This window comes from Salvelinus namaycush, chromosome 16 (genome assembly GCF_016432855.1).
Source record: "Salvelinus namaycush isolate Seneca chromosome 16, SaNama_1.0, whole genome shotgun sequence".
Classification (NCBI taxonomy): Eukaryota; Metazoa; Chordata; class Actinopteri; order Salmoniformes; family Salmonidae; genus Salvelinus; species Salvelinus namaycush.
In genome coordinates, this window is record NC_052322.1 from 18,102,420 (window position 1) to 18,120,700 (window position 18,281).

The 18,281-nt window shown below is 48.2% G+C and overlaps 1 protein-coding gene across 4 annotated transcripts in view; it reads right to left on the bottom strand.

Annotated features, from left to right (window-relative positions):
• The window catches only part of LOC120060669 (plexin-A2-like), a 265,104-nt gene that overhangs the window by 14,453 nt on the left and 232,370 nt on the right, over nucleotides 1-18,281 (bottom strand). For 3 of the 4 annotated variants that reach the window (XM_039010062.1, XM_039010063.1, XM_039010061.1), the window contains 5 exons: nucleotides 16,659-16,927; nucleotides 8,251-8,317; nucleotides 7,118-7,264; nucleotides 6,382-6,541; nucleotides 5,085-5,188 (listed from right to left, as the gene is read on the bottom strand). In XM_039010062.1, the coding sequence (XP_038865990.1) occupies nucleotides 5,085-5,188; nucleotides 6,382-6,541; nucleotides 7,118-7,264; nucleotides 8,251-8,317; nucleotides 16,659-16,927 (747 nt within the window). The remainder of the gene's footprint in view (nucleotides 1-5,084; nucleotides 5,189-6,381; nucleotides 6,542-7,117; nucleotides 7,265-8,250; nucleotides 8,318-16,658; nucleotides 16,928-18,281) is intronic. The other variant, XM_039010065.1, reaches the window with a different exon arrangement.

The following is an 18,281-nucleotide window of genomic DNA, read 5'->3' on the forward strand; positions in this document are numbered from 1 at the left end:
ATCCTGTGGCCCAAGCCTAGCTTAGGAGGCCTATCTATCACAGATTGGACTGGACTGCGCTGGGCTGAGGTTTAGCCACAGACAATTTCCTAACTGACAGGTCTTTAATATAGAACTTAAGGTTATTAAGATGAAAGGGTTATTTTGTCATTTGTACACTAAATTGTGTTTTTATCAAACTAAATAGCTTTCGAAGAGCGTTCTAATAACGTATACTGGTTGGGACGATGCAATGAGAGTTGAGTTCCCACTGTGTTTCCTAAGAGAAGATGACTCAATCTGCAGCAATACTGGCTGTCATCAGACCCCATACCAACTGTCTTGGCGTATAAAGGAATCTGTGGAGAGCAGAGGAACACTGTCTTCACTATGTTGATCTAGATTTCCTTCTCTGTCTGAGCTGATTTTAAAACTCAAACTCTGTCTGTGGGGCGTTGTTTGCTCAGATGACAACAGGGGACGAGCCGCCACAGAGAATCAGATTGATGGAAAGATACGTTTCTGCTGTAATCCAACTATCCGTAGTGTCTGTCTGGGTTGATCTAAAATAGACCCAAAACGTCCCAGTGCAGGTTCTCAGTCTGGGTGGTGTGAAACTGGAGCTCCTGGTGAAGTCATGTCGGTTCCTCCACAACACAACAGCAGTAGGACAACACAAGGTCAGGACACAACATGGAGGCACAGTGACAGGGCTTTAATGTCTTGGCACAGTTTAGCCCGCTACACTGCAGGAGGATGGGAACCAAGTCATTTCCTGCAGCCATTTTCCTCAGTCACATTTCCAGCTGTGCCCCTGGAAAAATCCTTACCGTCCACGTAGGCACAGCAGAGGACGGGAAAAGCCAAGGTACGTGTGAAGCAAATCGGACTCAAATTACTACACTTTTCCCAAATATGCAATCCATTTAACTGCAACCACCTCACTGCAATGCATTTTAAGTGATCTATTTGCCGTTTAAGATTTCACCAACACCTCACACGGGCAAGCATTCACAGCTCTAAACACCTGACTTCCCACACAGTTTTTTATTTGAATTGTAAATCTTGCCCTATGTCTCATGCCACTCAAGCCCATTATATGGTAATTGGATGTGAGTGTGCCACCTCTGGTCTAGCCTGTTCTAGGCCCTGCTCCCCTGGGAACTACTGGACCGGTAATGCTATTCACCAGACGGAAGGTTAAACATCTCACGTCGGAGGATGGCAAAGAGAGAGGGAGAGGGGGTAAGAGAGATAGAGGGAGAGGTAGTGAGAAGGAGGAGAGATACATGGAGGGAGACAGAGAGTGCAAAGAGTTGAGCTGGGATCATGAAAAGAGAGAAGGCGAGGGAGATAGAGAGGGATAGCGAGAGAGGAAGAGGTGCAAGAGTAGGAGATAGAGAAAGTAAGGGCTTGGCTGACGAAAAGCTCCCTTTGACAAGGAGGAAGACTAATCAACAAAGAGAGATCAACATCAGCAATCAGCCAGGCACTCTCCTATCTCATCAATCTTTTATCTGCTCTCCTCCTGCTCCGACCAACAGTCCAGGTGTGTGTGTGTGTGTGTGTGTGTGTGTGTGTGTGTGTGTGTGTGTGTGTGTGTGTGTGTGTGTGTGTGTGTGTGTGTGTGTGTGTGTGTGTGTGTGTGTGTGTGTGTGTGTGTGTGAGAGAGAGAAGGTGTGTCTGTGGAGATTCATTCAGTCCCCCTGAGCTCCAACTATACTGCCGAATTGTACTTAATACGTACAAACGCGTGTCACTGTAGTGGTACTCTGTAAGGTACGTCATTGTACCATTAGTTCTAGGTACATAGTTTTACCCTTGCAGTTCCTATCATAAAAGTGTACCATATAGTCCACAGAGACAAAAGCGAACCTTTAGAAAAGGTTCAAATTAGCCTTTTTAGGGTACCACCACACTGACAAAGTCATTTGTTCCTTCTAAGTGGCAAAAATGTACTTCTCTATATCAAGTCCCTCACGTGTACACACCCCTCCGCCATCCCACTTATTTTTATTATTATTAAGGTCGAGTCATGCATCCTCCGAAACATGACCCGCCAAACAGCGCTTCTTAACACCCGCACACTTAACCCGGAAGCCAGCTGCACCAATGTATCGGAGGAAACACCGTTCAACTGACGTCCAAGTCAGCCTGCAGGCGCCCGGCCCACCGCAAGGAGTCGCTAGAGCGCGTTGAGCCAAGTAAAGCCCCCCCCTCCGCCAAACCCTCCCCTAACCCGGACAACGCTGGGCCAATTGTGCGCCCAGCGTTACAACCGGGCACGGCCGGCGATGCAGTGTCTTAGACCGCTGCCCCACTCGGGAGGCCAGTGCCATCCCCAAACGGGACTCGAACCTGGTCCAGCCAACACCTTAACCATTACGCCTTGAGAGCCGTAACTCCTGACAGTGTTGGGTTAAGGTCAAATGGTCTTATGTAAGCCTTTATAAAGACCTCAGATCTGGCAGCGGACATGCTCAAACATAACCATAGACGACTTAAACACTTCCACTCATGGGTGGCCAAAAATAACTAACTGAAAGCCACGCCCCCACTAATCCACGCCTCCACCCTGGGATACAGAAATGAATCTTCTCTGTACCCATTTCTTTTGTGTATGATAATGTGCGTACCTCTGAAATGCAGGTACATTATGTGTATTTTAATATTTTTGTACCCCTGGGAACAATTCCCGTACGCTAACCGTACCTGTTTAGTCTGAGAGTGTAGCAAAGGTAACTACTGAATAAAGATGCTTCCGTACAGTCTGTCTCGGTTTAAATGCATGCATTAAAGTTTTAATTTCAGTTGAAGGAGGCAGGTGAGGAGAAGGTGTGTATATCCATATCTGGGATATGTAAACGTCCATTTCCCATGAGGTAGGGAAATAAATAGCAGAGCATCCAAGGTTGTTAGGGATTTCATGAATTTGAATGTGTGTCTGTCTGGTCACACTGTCTGGTGTGAGAATTAGCAGAGTCACAGGGGTGAGGTTCACTAATTCTGCATATGTAAATATTTCACACGCACGCAAATATTTCACGTCTTCGTGCCAGGAGGCGCACACACACACACACACACACACACACACACACACACACACACATACACACACACACACACACACACACACACACACCTACCTGGCTCATCACAGCTATAATGATAAACAAGAGGCTCCATCGCTCCCCTTCTTTTCCTTCTTCTCTCCCCATTTACTCTCTTCCCCTGCTTTCTTGTCTCTACTCATCCCCCCTCCCTCTAATCACCCTGCGTCCGGCCCGTGTGCGTCTCCTCTGTAGTGGTGTTGTGTTAGGGCGTCAGATCCATGATCAATAGGCAGGCTTCAGATGTGCTATTGAGCGCTGAGAGATGCTCCTCTATCGCTGTAACAAATGTGTGTGTGTGTGTGTGTTGTTGTTGTGCCCTGTAGCGTCTCCCACGGCTAATGAAAGAGACAGAGTGACACAAAGCAACATAACAACAACAGAGAGACCTGTCGGAGGATGGAAGCTAACATATTGCACATCCTCCATCAACCACTACAGAGCACCATAAAGTCAGAGTAGAACCATAAAGTCACAGAGTAGTACCATAGAGACTCTGAGTGATACCATAGAGACTCAATAGTACAATAAAGACTCAGAGTAGTACTATAGAGACTCAGAGTAGTACCATAGAGACTCCGAGTGGTACCATAGAGACTCCGAGTGGTACCATAGAGACTCCGAGTGGTACCATAGAGACTCCAAGTGGTACCACAGAGACTCCGAGTGGTACCACAGAGACTCCGAGTGGTACCATAGAGACTCCGAGTGGTACCATAGAGACTCCGAGTGGTGCCATAGAGACTCCGAGTGATACCATAGAGACTCAGAGTAGTATGGGTACCATAGAGAGTGCTCCGAGGTGCTTAGGGGGGAGAGAGAGAGGTTGAGACCGCTGCTTACTATCTGTGGGTGAAGGAGGGAAAAGGAAAAGAGAGAGAGAAAAAAGGAAGGAGACACAGAGGGGGGTACATACAGTAAATCAGCATGGGACCAAGTCCTCTACGAAGGACACTATGATATGTCCCATCTAATAACCCTGACACCTTGTAAATTATTCTACCTCTTTTTTCTCCTCCTCTGGGGAAGCAGGTCTGAGAGAGAAAGGCCCCATGGTAAGGCTGCAGCCTCAGCCCCCCTCCATGACAGACTGAACCTAGTCCTCAGTAACACACACACACACCACGGCTGCAGGCTTCAGAGCTGCAGATCAACAGGCTGCAGTCTGGAGCTCTGGGCAGATGGTCTCCTTCTCTGAGTAATGGGAGCCTGCTGACCCTCTGCACTGCTGAAAGATTCATGTGCTCTGGAGAAGACTAGCTGCCTTCTCTCTTTACCTCTCTCTCTATCTCCCCTTCTCCCTCTCTGTCTTTCTCCCTCTCTCCCCCCCAGACCATGAAGGTGGCAAGGAACTGCAGGTCAAGTCTGAGCCTCTGAGATGTAGAGAGAAGTTCAGCGCGGAGCGAGGCAGGGCTAATTGCTACGGTAACAGGTAAAGGACAACCTAGTCCCTGAGCAGAGGGAGATTAAATATAGATAAGAGAGAGAGGAGAGAGGAGAGAGGAGAGAGGAGAGAGAGAGAGAGAGAGAGAGAGAGAGAGAGAGACTCTGTATCTCTCCAGGGAAGACACTTTATAGGAGGTGTCGGTTTTCTCTCTCTTCCGCCACCTGAGGAATAATTGCCCTCTATTTTGTGTGAGTCATGCAGATCAGATGAAACCAGGCGAGTGAATTCTAATGAGAGTTTGGAGGAGGAGGATTCAACGTCTCAAAGTCAGAAGCTGCTCAACACTAAAGTTCACCTACAGTACATCTGCGTGGGCCTGGGTAATTTCATTTCCATAAACTATCATTATACTACTATATAGAACGGGTGTACATAATGTGGCTGAATCCCATGTTGTAACTCCAGAGACTTATATGGATACCGTACACAACGAACTGCAATATACTGTCGTCAACATGTATATATGTCATGTAGATGGAATAACACTGCCTGGTAGTGCATGAGTGTGGCGAGTCTAGATATACGCAACGTAGATCCGTTCACCGTACCTGGTAGTGCATGAGTGTGTTGAGTCTCTTCCAGTCGTTCTCTATCTTGGTGGTGATGTCCTCGTCCTGCAGCACCACGCGGGCCATCCGCCCCTGACGCCACTCTGACGGGGCCAGAGAGAAGAGACGCTGCGTCACTCACGCTGCCAGAAACACAATCACACGCAGACACACACACACACCAACGCACCTATGCACGAACACACACACGCAGATAACGTGCACATGAACATACACACATAGTGTCCTCTAGTTTGTGTTTTCCATTTACTGTTGAAGCCTTTGTATCTCACGATACAAGTTTACCACCCAGTTTATAATGGCCATTATTTCCTCTGGCAAGATGAGTGAAACTCTTAAGTTATTCCCTGACTGCAACTTCATTTGATTGGTGTTTCTGTGTCGCTGCGAAGAGGCACACATCAGGAGCTTCCAAAGGACTCTTGAGAAAACACATTATCCAAATGAAGCCATATCAACAGCCATTCTGTTCTACAGACACACAGAGCACTCTGTGTACTCTGCTAGGTTAGGAGACGAGAGACCGCGCCCGGGTTGACTTGCATTTTAATGAAACATTACACACTAACAAGTTCAAGATGTACGCTCAGTCAGCCCCGCCGGTTTAATTGGCACTTGTGTCAGTGATACGTCGTTGCATAACCATACGCATTCCGCGGTCGGCGCGGTGATGGTGGAGTGGGGAAAAAACGCGGCGGGAGAAGCACTAAGAGAGAAAATCCTTCCCAGAAAAGTGAGTCAAGCGAGAGGGAAAAGGGGAAGAGGAGGGATGGAGGGGGAACGTTGACCCGATAATGAAAAGATAATAAGTGTGTTGATGGGGAAATGGACGGGCAGCGTCGGGCATCACTGGGTAGTGATCATTGATTTTCTCCTCTGTTGACTGGACTTTATTACTTTGTGCCACTGCCAGCAGACACTGCTGCTCCAGGCTTCGGGCACGACCCCCCTCACCCTCCCTAGCGTTACCTAGGCGATAGTGATATGGAGAGACGGCCTCCTGTGGCTGGGGCCAGTGTGGTTGAAGGGCGCCTAGCACTCCTGACGGGAGGCTGGTGTTTCCATCTCCCTGGTGTGAAGCGAGAGCCCATGAGAAGACCGGCAGGAGGAGCAGGAGATGTGGAGGTAACGGCGGTGTTGCCTCTCCAGGGCCGGGGCGGCAGACTGTGTGGGAGGCGGTGGGCCTGTGGTGCCCGTCTGTCAGCTCTTACCTGGGTCAGTCAGTCAGGCTACAGACTAGGGAGCGTGTGTGTGTGTGTGTGTATCTCTGTCTTACCCAGGTCCATGTCGACAGCGCGGGGCCTCTGTGAGTAAGGCATGTTCTTATAGCAGGCGTCCAGTATCTTCTCCTTGACCTGGGTGATGGTGTCACAGTTCAGCACCTTCACTGGGATCTCAGGACTGTTCTCATTGTCTGGGTTCACACAGTTCAGAATCTGAAGGGGGAGACGGGAGAGGAGAGGGGGTTAGAGGAGAGCGCCTGCATGTGTGTGTTCCTGTGAGTGTTTGTTATGTCAGTGCCTGTGTGTGTTTCAACGCCTCTTCGTGTGCGAGTGCGTTTCTGTGACTATGTGTGTGTGTTGATGGGTCATGTCACGGTCCGGATGCCCCCCCCCCCCCCACTAAAATACTATTCCCACGCCCCCACCACCATCCTAAAATCTAATTTCACACCTTCGGCAGGACGCCAATTTCCAGCTCCGGCAGGGTATTAGAGTAATGAGCCCAGTTCCCCGTCAGAGTAATCAGAGCTAGAGTCATGTCTTGACTGTGACTGTCTTAGTGCTCTTGTCTCTGTCTCCACAGACCCCTGCTCTCCTGTTGGTGCAGCACTGGCACCCACAGGATCATTAGCTATCCAGGACACAGAGGGAAGCAAAACATGATGGTGCGTGTGTGTGAGAAAGATAAATATGTAGTCAGTAGTGTGTGTGTGTGTGTGTGTGTGTGTGTGTGTGTGTGTGTGTGTGTGTGTGTGTGTGTGTGTGTGTGATTGCCTGAGTGGTACTGACCAGGGTCTTGTAGTCAATCTGCTGTCTGATCAGCTTGTCCTCACTGAGGGAGTAGCGCGCCTCTCCTGTGATGGAGTCTATAGGCCCCTTCTCCATCTGCTGCTTGATGGCACAGTACAGCATGAACAGAGGCTCCCCAGCACACTCCTAGAGAGAGAGAGAGAAGGGGAGGGAGAGAGAGAGAAGGAGGGAGAGAAGGGGAGGGAGAGAGGGAGCGAGGGAGAGAAGGGGAGGGAGAGAGAGAGAGGGAGAGAAGGGGAGGGAGAGAGAGAGAGAGGGAGCGAGGGAGAGAAGGGGAGGGAGAGAGAGAGAGAGAGAAGGGGAGGGAGAGAGAGAGGGAGCGAGGGAGAGAAGGGGAGGGAGAGAGAGAGAGGGAGAGAAGGGGAGGGAGAGAGAGATAGAAGAGGAGGGAGAGAGATAGAGAGGGAGGGAGAGAGATAGAGAGGGAGGGAGAGAAGGGGAGGGAGAGAGGGAGAGAAGGGGAGGGAGAGAGAGAGAGAGAGAGAGGGAGCGGGAGAGAGAGAGAGGGAGAGAGGGAGAGAAGGGGAGGGATAGAGAGAGGGAGCGAAGGGAGCGAGGGAGGGGAGGGAGAGAGAGGGAGCGAGGGAGAGAGAGAGAGAGGGAGAGAGGGGGGGGAGAGGGCGAGAGAGAGAGAGGGAGATAGAGAGGGCGAGAGAGAAGGGAAGGGAGAGAGAGAGATAGAAGAGGAGGGAGAGAGATAGAGAGGGAGAGAAGTGGAGGGGGAGAGAAGGGGAGGGAGAGAAGGGGAGGGAGAAAGATAGATAGAGAGATAGATAGAAGGGTAGGGAGAGAGGGAGAGAAGGGGAGGGAGAGAGATAGATAGAGAGATAGATAGAAGGGTAGGGAGAGAGGGAGAGAAGGGGAGGGAGAGAGAGGGAGAGAAGTGGAGGGAGAGAGAGATAGAGAAGGGGAGGGAGAGAGGGAGAGAGGGAGAGAGAGAAGGGGAAGGAGAGAGGGCGAGAGAGAGAGAGAAGGGGAGGTGGAGAGATAGAGAGAGAAGGGGAGGGGGAGAGATAGGGAGAGAAAACACAGATTAACGACATAAAATGTATTCTCACTGCTACAGCCCTGGTTTACTAAAACTGCTAAACTGGAGGTTGCATTAGACTCACCTTGAGGAACCTGTGAAGAAGGAAGGCGAACCAGTTGGTGAGCATCTTCTCTGCAACGGACTCCGTTCTGAAGAATGAGGGGAAATAATGTTTTATTAGTTCAGATCGGAATTCACCCTATCCTTTGATGCTGATGTTTCTTTCTCAAATGGATCCAAAATCATCTCAGGGCATAACATGGGAGGATGGAGGGAACATGGAGGGTTGAGGATAAAACTGGAGTCATTGGAAGAAAAAGCAAACAGTAGAAACAGGGGGAATGAGAAAGAGAAGAAAAAGCAAACAGTAGAAACAGGGGGAATGAGAAAGAGAAGAAAAAGCAGGCAGAAAGGAATGGTTAACAAGCATGAAAACAGATGAAAGGGTTACTCTCTCCTTCTCCTCCAGAGGACCAACAGTACTACTACTGAATACCAACACAACACGTCTTCTGAGAGCTGGCTAGCCGTGCTGGGAAAGCATAAACACACACAGTCTTCCCCCTCAGACTCCCTCCTCTCTCCACATCACCGGCCTAAGCTTCACACACAGCTGTCGATTATTTTCCAGCTGTGTGATAGCTGTGTGTATTCTACCTGCTAACAACATCAGCTGTCATGATTACAGTCTCCAACCTGGACATGCTAAAAGCACATTCTCCCGTATGTCTCTGTGTGTGTGTGTGTGTGTGTGTGTGTGTGTGTGTGTGTGTGTGTGTGTGTGTGTGTGTGTGTGTGTGTGTGTGTGTGTGTGTGTGTGTGTGTGTGTGTGTGTGTTGCTTGGGTACTCGAGTACCGCCGAGCGGCTTTACAACCTGGTGCGTGTAGAGGAGGCCATACACCATACAGGCTGTAACAATGTAACAGCGGTGTACAGGGATTAGGTAGGATGAGGGGTAACGGGCAGGTATTTAACACGCCGACCTACGCTAAGCGTGGACAGACGGACGAACAGACAAGGGGACGGACAGTGTGAAGAGAGCTGAGATGATTACACCTGTTCACATGGGAATAACTGAGCGAGCTGGCTTGTCATTGTGTGGAGAGAAGACCATGAGACGACGGTCTAAGAACCGTGTCCCACTTTTCTGTGACTGGGGAAGACGAGAGGCTAGAGGTTATCTCCATAGTAGCCCTTTGTTGTGGTTGAGGTGTGGTTGAGGTGTGGTTGAGGTGTGGTCGAGGTGTGGTCGAGGTGTGGTCGAGGTGTGGTCGAGGTGTGGTTGAGGTGTGGTTGATGTGTGGTTGATGTGTGGTCGAGGTGTGGTCGAGATGTGGTTGATGTGTGGTCGAGGTGTGGTTGATGTGTGGTTGATGTGTGGTCGAGGTGTGGTCGAGGTGTGGTCGAGATGTGGTTGATGTGTGGTCGAGGTGTGGTTGATGTGTGGTCGAGGTGTGGTCGAGGTGTGGTCGAGGTGTGGTCGAGGTGTGGTCGAGGTGTGGTCGATGCGTGGTCGAGGTGTGGTCGAGGTGTGGTCGAGATGTGGTTGATGTGTGGTTGATGTGTGGTCGAGGTGTGGTCGAGGTGTGGTCGAGATGTGGTTGATGTGTGGTTGATGTGTGGTTGAGGTGTGGTTGATGTGTGGTCGAGGTGTGGTCGAGGTGTGGTCGAGATGTGGTCGAGGTGTGGTCGAGATGTGGTTGATGTGTGGTTGATGTGTGGTTGATGTGTGGTCGAGGTGTGGTCGAGGTGTGGTCGAGGTGTGGTCGAGATGTGGTTGATGTGTGGTTGATGTGTGGTCGAGGTGTGGTCGAGGTGTGGTCGAGATGTGGTTGATGTGTGGTTGATGTGTGGTTGAGGTGTGGTTGATGTGTGGTCGAGGTGTGGTTCCTAACTGCTGGAGGCTGTTTCCTCATGACTGCAGCAGACCACTGCAGTAGATGGAGGACTTCAGTGACTACTGAAGTGTGCTGCAGCAGGAAGGTGGAGTTTTATTCACCCCATTTGAGCTGCAGGATGAGCAGGAAAAGGCCATACTTACGTCTGAAGGAGTGAGTGATTGTGTCCTCTTCTATACACGCACATGCATCCACCTATTGCCTCTCTCATCTCAACTACTACTCTCCACTAAGCCGTCATCCTCCACAATTATACGGACCCTCCATACTCTGTTTCCAAGCTGGGAAACAACACACATTTTGTTTTTGGACAAGGTGCACATTTCCCTCCATAAGTCACAGCCCCTCCTCCATTTCGAAGAAGTTAATGGAAGCGATTAGGCATTTTAATAAGCTCAGCAAGTCCCTGTGGAAGGAAAGTGAAATAAAGGCTTTTGAGCGGGGGGCCTTTTCCCCCTCCCCCTATCTCCACTTCCCTCGTTCTTTTAATTGAGTTTCATTAATGAACACCAGGATTTCATTATCCTACAGTGCATTAAGACTGGGGCCTAATGCTGGCAAATAGTTTGAGGGGGACAGATCAGCAGTAGAATGTCTTTACAATGGGATGGCGCATATACACAACATTCCAGGTCCCTAATAACCCATTCTAGCAGCTCAACGCATGGACAGGAATCTCATTAGAAAAACACAGAGGAGAAAAAGACTGAAGGCGATTGGAAACTAGCTACTGCTCTGTCGTTTAATTTGTTAGACGGGGGAGAGAGACAGAGAGATATACAACGAGAGAGAAAACAGAAAGCTCTACAAAAGAGAGAGGGACAGGGGATGGAGTGAGAGCTCGGTGCACGCAGGTAGGGGATCATTAATGAGTACACAAGCCTCATGAAGGATGTCTCTAAAGGAAGACTGAAAGGGTTAGAGCTAGGTGAAGTGATGGAGAGAACGAGAGAGAGAAAGAGACAGAGAACGCGAAAGAGAGCAATATGAAAAAACTGAGTCACAGAGTCTCACTAAAAGGTTTGAAAGCAGATAAACACATTGAAATGGGAAAGTAAGTAGGTTGAAGTCGGCAGGTTGTCAAAACATAGATACCATGTTCAGAAAGCCCTTAGGGGGAATCAATCTAATGTTCTGTAGACTCACAGGTAGAAAGACTGCACTACAGTCAGGGAGGGGAACAAAACCTTTAGACCTAAAGTATTGATTTGGAGCGCATTCTCTCAGAATGGAAAAGGATCCTCCAAACAACATGGAAGTATGAATAGACTCCGTATATAAAGCCGTGACCTTGGCTTGTCGCCTTACTCTTGCCTGTGCCTCTGGGTCATTCATGGAAGCTATTCTCTGGCTCCTTTGTATTGGTCAAATGGTTACATGGTGAAACACGTGGAGTTAGATTACTGACTGGATAATGGGCTTGTAGTTTCTGCTACTGTGAAACTATAATAACATAAGGCCACTGGCAGGGATGAGTACATAGCCACCCCCTCATTGCACTCATAATATAACCTTAGACAGGAGTTAATGTCTGCTGTCACAATTCGTGACATTTAATCCTAGTAAAAATTCCCTGTCCTCGGTCAGTTATGATCACCACTTTATTTTAAGAATGTGAAATGTCAGAATAATAGTAGAGAGAATGATTTATTTCAGCTTTTATTTCTTTCATCACATTCCCAGTGGGTCAGAAGTTTACATACACTCAATTAGTATTTGGTAGCATTGTCTTTAAATTGTTTAACTTGGGTCAAATGTTTCGGGTAGCCTTCCACAAGCTTCCCACAATAAGTTGGGGGAATTTTGGCCCGTTCCTCCTGACAGAGCTGATGTAACTGAGTCAGGTTTGTAGACATCCTTGCTCACACACGCTTTTTCAGTTCTGCCCACAAATGTTCTATAGGATTGAGGTCAGGGCTTTGTGATGGCCACTCCAATACCTTGACTTTGTTATCCTTAAGCCATTTTGCCACAACTTTGGAAGTATGCTTATGGTCATTGTCCATTTGGAAGACCCATTTGCGACCAAGCTTTAACTTCCTGACTGATGTCTTGAGATGTTGCTTCAATATATCCACATAATTTCCCTGTCTCATGATGCCATCTATTTTGTGAAGTGCACCAGTCCCTCCTGCAGCAAAGCACCCCCACAACATGATGCTGCCACCCCCGTGCTTCACGGTTGGGATGGTGTTTTTTACGGCTTGCAAGCTTCCCCCTTTTTCCTCCAAACATAAAAATGGTCATTATGGCCAAACAGTTCTATTTTTGGTGACCAGACTTGTAAAGGTCTACAATTTCTTTTCTGAGGTCTTGGCTGATTTAATTGTTTTTTCCCATGATGTCAAGCAAAGAGACACTGAGTTTGAAGGTAGGCCTTGAAATACATCCACAGGTACACCTCCAATTGACTCAAATTATGTCAAGTAGCCTATCAGAAGCTTCTAAAGACATGACCTCATTTTTAAAAGCTGTTTAAAGGCACAGTCAACTTAGTGTATGTAAACTTCTGACCCACTGGAATTGTGATACAGTGAATTATAAGTGAAATAATCTGTCTGTAAACAATTGTTGGAAAAATGACTTGTGTCATGCACAAAGTAGATGTCCTAACCGACTTGCCAAAAGTATAGTTGGTTAACAAGAAATTTGTAGTGGTTGAAAAACAAGTTTTAAATAACTCCAACCTAAGTATATGTAAACTTCCCGATTTCAACTGTATATCTCTCTCTCTGTGTGTGTGTGTGTGTGTGTGTGTGTGTGTGTGTGTGTGTGTGTGTGTGTGTGTGTGTGTGTGTGTGTGTGTGTGTGTGTGTGTACATTCTGTTGACTTTCCCCATAATATCCAACATGGTTGGTTTTTCCACCACAGTGAATCCCATTAATCACCTTTACTCACTGAGCTCCTGCTCTTTCCTTCCCTGAGAGACATGTACCAATGTTCAGTAGCCTATTCCTAAGATCAATACGTAGAATTATATTTCAGTTGTAGTAACAGGGTGAATATAAGGTTAACGAACCTTTGTTCGAACAGTTCTTATCGTCTATCATTTATACATCTATGAAGAATAGGTGAAATAGTAACATACTAGCAGTTAGTAAATGATTGACCTATTGATGTGATGCTCGTCTTTATCTAAAGAGAAAGAGGTTTGTGTGTGTGTGTGTGTGTGTGAGAGAGAGAGAGAGAGAGCAGAGTAAATGCTAATTACGGTGTGAACAGGCGTGTTGCATGTCTAATGTACCCTGGTAACCCCAAAACACCTTTCACACAAGATCACATTTGCCAAGACTGGTGCCCATCGACTTCCTCCCTCTCCTAGTTTCCCCTTCCTCCGCCTCTCACCCTCTGCCTCTCACTCTCTTCACCCCCCCTTCTCACTATCCTCTCTCTCTCTCTCTGCGGTGGGACGGGCCAAAAGCTAGCGTGGCACTCCATCATCACCTGGAGACCACCCCAATGATTAAAAAGGTCCAATCAGATCCTATTGCTGACCTGTCTGAGAGAGAAGCCCTCCTGCCCTCCTCGCCCATGGACCCCGAGCCCCCCCTGACACATAGCTACCCCACTATTGCCTCACTCACACACCGGTAGAGTCTGTGGTCAACACACACACCCGCTCAGCGGACACATGCGTTGAGTGCACATACATGTATACACATGCATGCGCACACGCAAACACGCACGCACACACGCAAACATACTGCCATGACATGTGTGGGAATGCCTTCGGGCAGTGCTGTCTAAGGTGTGTACCTGCTACTGTATATCGTCATCCTGTATGTCTCTTTAGTGTGTATTATCGGTGGATAATATTATTAGCTAATTATTGTCTTGCTTTGCTCATCCTACCTGCTTTTAAAGTATGTATGCATGTGTGTTTATGCTTTTAGTGTCTAGTGACTCAACGCTACATGTTCCGAATATCCTACTCTAACTAAACTATATGGACACAGACATGCAGAGAAAACATTTGGCTCAAATATATCCTGAAATATATTTCCCATATATATTTCAGGACTGATAGCCACAACAGGGGACAGCTATTGTTCTTTCTACAGCTCCCATATACACAAATATCCACAGGATCCCTGTTATGGATATTATGGACATTCTACTGTGAGTACTACAGAAAATGCTTCGCTGTAGCAGAATGCATGTGTGTGTGTGTGTGTGTGTGTGTGTGTGTGTGTGTGTGTGTGTGTGTGTGTGTGTGTGTGTGTGTGTGTGTGTGTGTGTGTGTGTGTGTGTGTGTGTGTGTGTGTGTGTGTGTGTGTGTGTGTGTGTGTGTGGGCAGCAGATAGAGCCATTCAGCCGGCGCGCTCAAAACTCACCACGATGTGACCCTGTTATATGTTATATGTAATATGTATGAGACAGAACCAGGAAGCTGTAGGCTCAGTCACCCGGGTAACTTCCTGTATGTGTGGTGGCTCTCTCCCCTGACCGTGTAGCCCAGGTCCGGTGCTGTTACAGTCACTGATAATTCATACTGCACCGTCATGCACTACTAGCGAGTCCCTGATAGTGCTTCTCCTGCTGCCTCAGATACTGTACAGTACGCTGCCGTATAGGCTGCGTCCAAACGCCACTCTGTATAGAGCCATTCGGGACACCGGCATAGAGGTGCAACGTTTTTCGTCTCCACTTCCCAAGAACCCATCAGGAGTCTCTGCTAAAGTCCTCCAAGACATTACATGTTACTCATGCACTTCCCTATGGCCCTCCCGGAGGCTCACCAAGCTGTCTACTGTCCCTCCCACTCTGAGATGTACAGTCATATGCAGAACAGTACAGTCCGTCCCAAACCCTTATTTCCTATGTAGAGTCCATCGGGCTCCAGTCAAAAGTAGTGCACTACATAGGAAATAGGGTGCCAGCTGGCACACAGACAGACACGACATCAGGAGAGAAAGAGATGGAAGGCAGAGCTGGACTAATTCATAAATAGGTAGAGAGGGTTCAGGCCTAAACACAATAACAGGCCCAGCCATCCTGTTATCAGCTGCTAATTGATGAGCTGCCATCAGAGCAGAACAAAGACAATTAAACAGGAGAACCAAAACAAAGCCTAGGCAACCCCCATCCCCCCAGTAATGACAACACCAACAATCACTGAGGGTTACAGAGATGCTCCATTTCACTACGAGGTAGAGGGTTTCTCTCTGTGTCTCGTGTCAACCGTCCGTGTGCCACAATAAGCCACAAGAAAAACGTCAAGAGAAAAGAAGCAGCGTGTCCCAACGGTAATCCTAAAAATGATTTTGAAGAAAGGGAGCGTTATGTTAAGAAACAAAATTAATTTTGATGTCTGAAGGCCAGACCAGCAGGACCTGTGGAATAATGCGTTGTGTTCCTAATGACGGGAGATGATGGAAACTACAGGGCAGCTGTGGCATGGCGTGTTTAAAACATTATCCAGGTCTATTTACCTCTGTCAGTAGCCTCTCTCCTATCCTTTCTCTCCCATTTATTCACTGTGACTATTAACAATACTGAACATCGTGGACAATTAGTATTGGAGTCTGGATTAAGAATAGTCTGTCACATGAGGAGGCCAGTCCTTGTGTCCTTCTCACACTGCTGGGCTAGAGAACAGGAGCTGAGTGCTCAGGGTGGTCACCTGGTCACCTGCTAAGATGGCAGCCATTACGCTAAAAGATTCAGCACAACGGCCTGAGTCGTGCGGAAAACAATCTAGATAGGAGACAGAAGTTGGGCTGCTGCTGAATGTTTGATGAGGAGCCAGAGTTTAAGAGTTTAGAGGATAAGTGAGACTGACAGTGGTACAACTGTGGACTCCAAGACTAAGAGGAGAGAGAGAGAGAGAGAGAGAGAGAGAGAGAGAGAGAGAGAGAGAGAGAGAGAGAGAGAGAGAGAGAGAGAGAGAGAGAGAGAGAGAGAGAGAGAAAGAAAGAAAGAGAGGGGGAGGGAGTGAGAGAGAGAGTGAGAGAGAGGGAGATGAAGGAAGGAGAGAGAGCGAGAAAGAGAGAGAGATGATAATGTGATCACCCTGTTGAAGAAGAACTTTACTGCAATGCAGGAAATGTAAAACATAGTGTATTTGAGCCTCAAAAAGGCTTCTGAAGTTTGCAATTTCCACTCTAACATTTCAGACTTGACTTTCCTTCCCGAAAAATGTATCAAACCCTACAAAAAATGTCCACTAATTATAATCCACATAATAATTTACATTTCCCGTTATTTTCCTACTGTAGCAAACAGCCCCAAATTAAACCCTCAATTGGTACAACTCTCTTCCCATCTTTGCTGAGAATTCAAAGGATATTTCTACACAAGATAAGTCATTGTTGATCAAATGAATGTCTTGCCATTGTAAATGAAGTACTTATTATCTTGATGAATGGAATCAATACAATTGGTAGATGAATGCATCATTCTGGTCCCCTCCTTAAGGCATGCATCTTTCATCAGCATCCTCCCATTCAACCTCCACTATCTCTTCCCCTTCCAGTACGCCCATAGCAGTTGTGTGAGTGAGTATTTGTGTGTACGCGTAATGTGTGCCTAGAGCGCGTGTGTGTGTGTGTATGCACGTGTGTGTGTGTAGCAGTGTGTGTGTCTCCTACCGGCGCAGCAGCAGCTTGGGGTGGTTCTTGCTCTCCAGGTTCTTGTCGATGAGGTCAGAGAGCAGGTGTTTGAGCACGTCGGTGGCGTACTCCAGTTTGCCCTGCAGCGCCGTCATGATGAGCGACGCCACGTTGCCGCGGTCGCGCATGGAGAAGGAGCGCTGGAGCTCCAGAGTCCTGATGAAGGTCAGCAGGAACACCTTGTTGTTGATGAGCTGAGCGAAGAGCTTCAGAGCCTTCTCTGTGTTCAGCTGACCGTTACCTGACACCTACACACAGGCCAGGCCGGGACACAGAGGGTTAATACACACCGTACCACACCACCACATCGACAGGTTTATAAACATGTTCACACACATTCCGATTGTTCAATGCTTGACATAAGTACTACATTGTATACTTCGTTCCTATTGGACCTTCTGCCCTGAATGAGGTCTCTGTGTCCCTTATAAAGTCAACGTGTCCAGCAACTCAAACTCACTCTCTACTCTCCTACAGTTATGAAGAAGCCCAGCGTGTTTCAGTCAGAAGGAGCGTGTTGAGTGTGCTCCAGTCAGAGTGAGCGTGTTGAGTGTGATCCAGTCAGAGTGAGCGTATTGAGTGTGATCCAGTCAGAGTGAGCGTGTTGAGTGTGCTCCAGTCAGAGTGAGCGTGTTGAGTGTGCTCCAGTCAGAGTGAGCGTGTTGAGTGTGATCCAGTCAGAGTGAGCGTGTTGAGTGTGCTCCAGTCAGAGTGAGCGTGTTGAGTGTGCTCCAGTCAGAGTGAGCGTGTTGAGTGTGATCCAGTCAGAGTGAGCGTGTTGAGTGTGATCCAGTCAGAGTGAGCGTATTGAGTGTGCTCCAGTCAGAGTGAGCGTGTTGAGTGTGCTCCAGTCAGAGTGAGCGTGTTGAGTGTGATCCAGTCAGAGTGAGCGTGTTGAGTGTGCTCCAGTCAGAGTGAGCGTGTTGAGTGTGCTCCAGTCAGAGTGAGCGTGTTGAGTGTGCTCCAGTCAGAGTGAGCGTGTTGAGTGTGATCCAGTCAGAGTGAGCGTGTTGAGTGTGCTCCAGTCAGAGTGAGCGTGTTGAGTGTTCTCCAGTCAGAGTGAGCGTGTTGAGTGTGCTCCAGTCAGAGTGAGCGTGTTGAGTGTGCTCCAGTCAGAGTGAGCGTATTGAGTGTGCTCCAGTCAGAGTGAGCGTGTTGAGTGTGCTCCAGTCAGAGTGAGCGTGTTGAGTGTGCTCCAGTCAGAGTGAGCGTGTTGAGTGTGCTCCAGTCAGAGTTATTATGTTGAGTGTGCTCCAGTCAGAGTGAGTGTGTTGAGTGTGCTCCAGTCATAGTGAGTGTGTTGAGTGTGCTCCAGTCAGAGTGAGTGTGTTGAGTGTGCTCCAGTCAGAGTGAGCGTATTAAGTGTGCTCCAGTCAGAGTGAGCGTGTTGAGTGTGCTCCAATCAGAGTGAGTGTGTTGAGTGTGCTCCAGTCAGAGTGAGTGTGTTGAGTGTGCTCCAGTCAGAGTGAGTGTGTTGAGTGTGCTCCAGTCAGAGTGAGTGTATTCAGTGTGCTCCAGTCAGAGTGAGTGTGTTGAGTGTGCTCCAGTCAGAGTGAGTGTATTGAGTGTGCTCCAGTCAGAGTGAGTGTGTTGAGTGTGCTC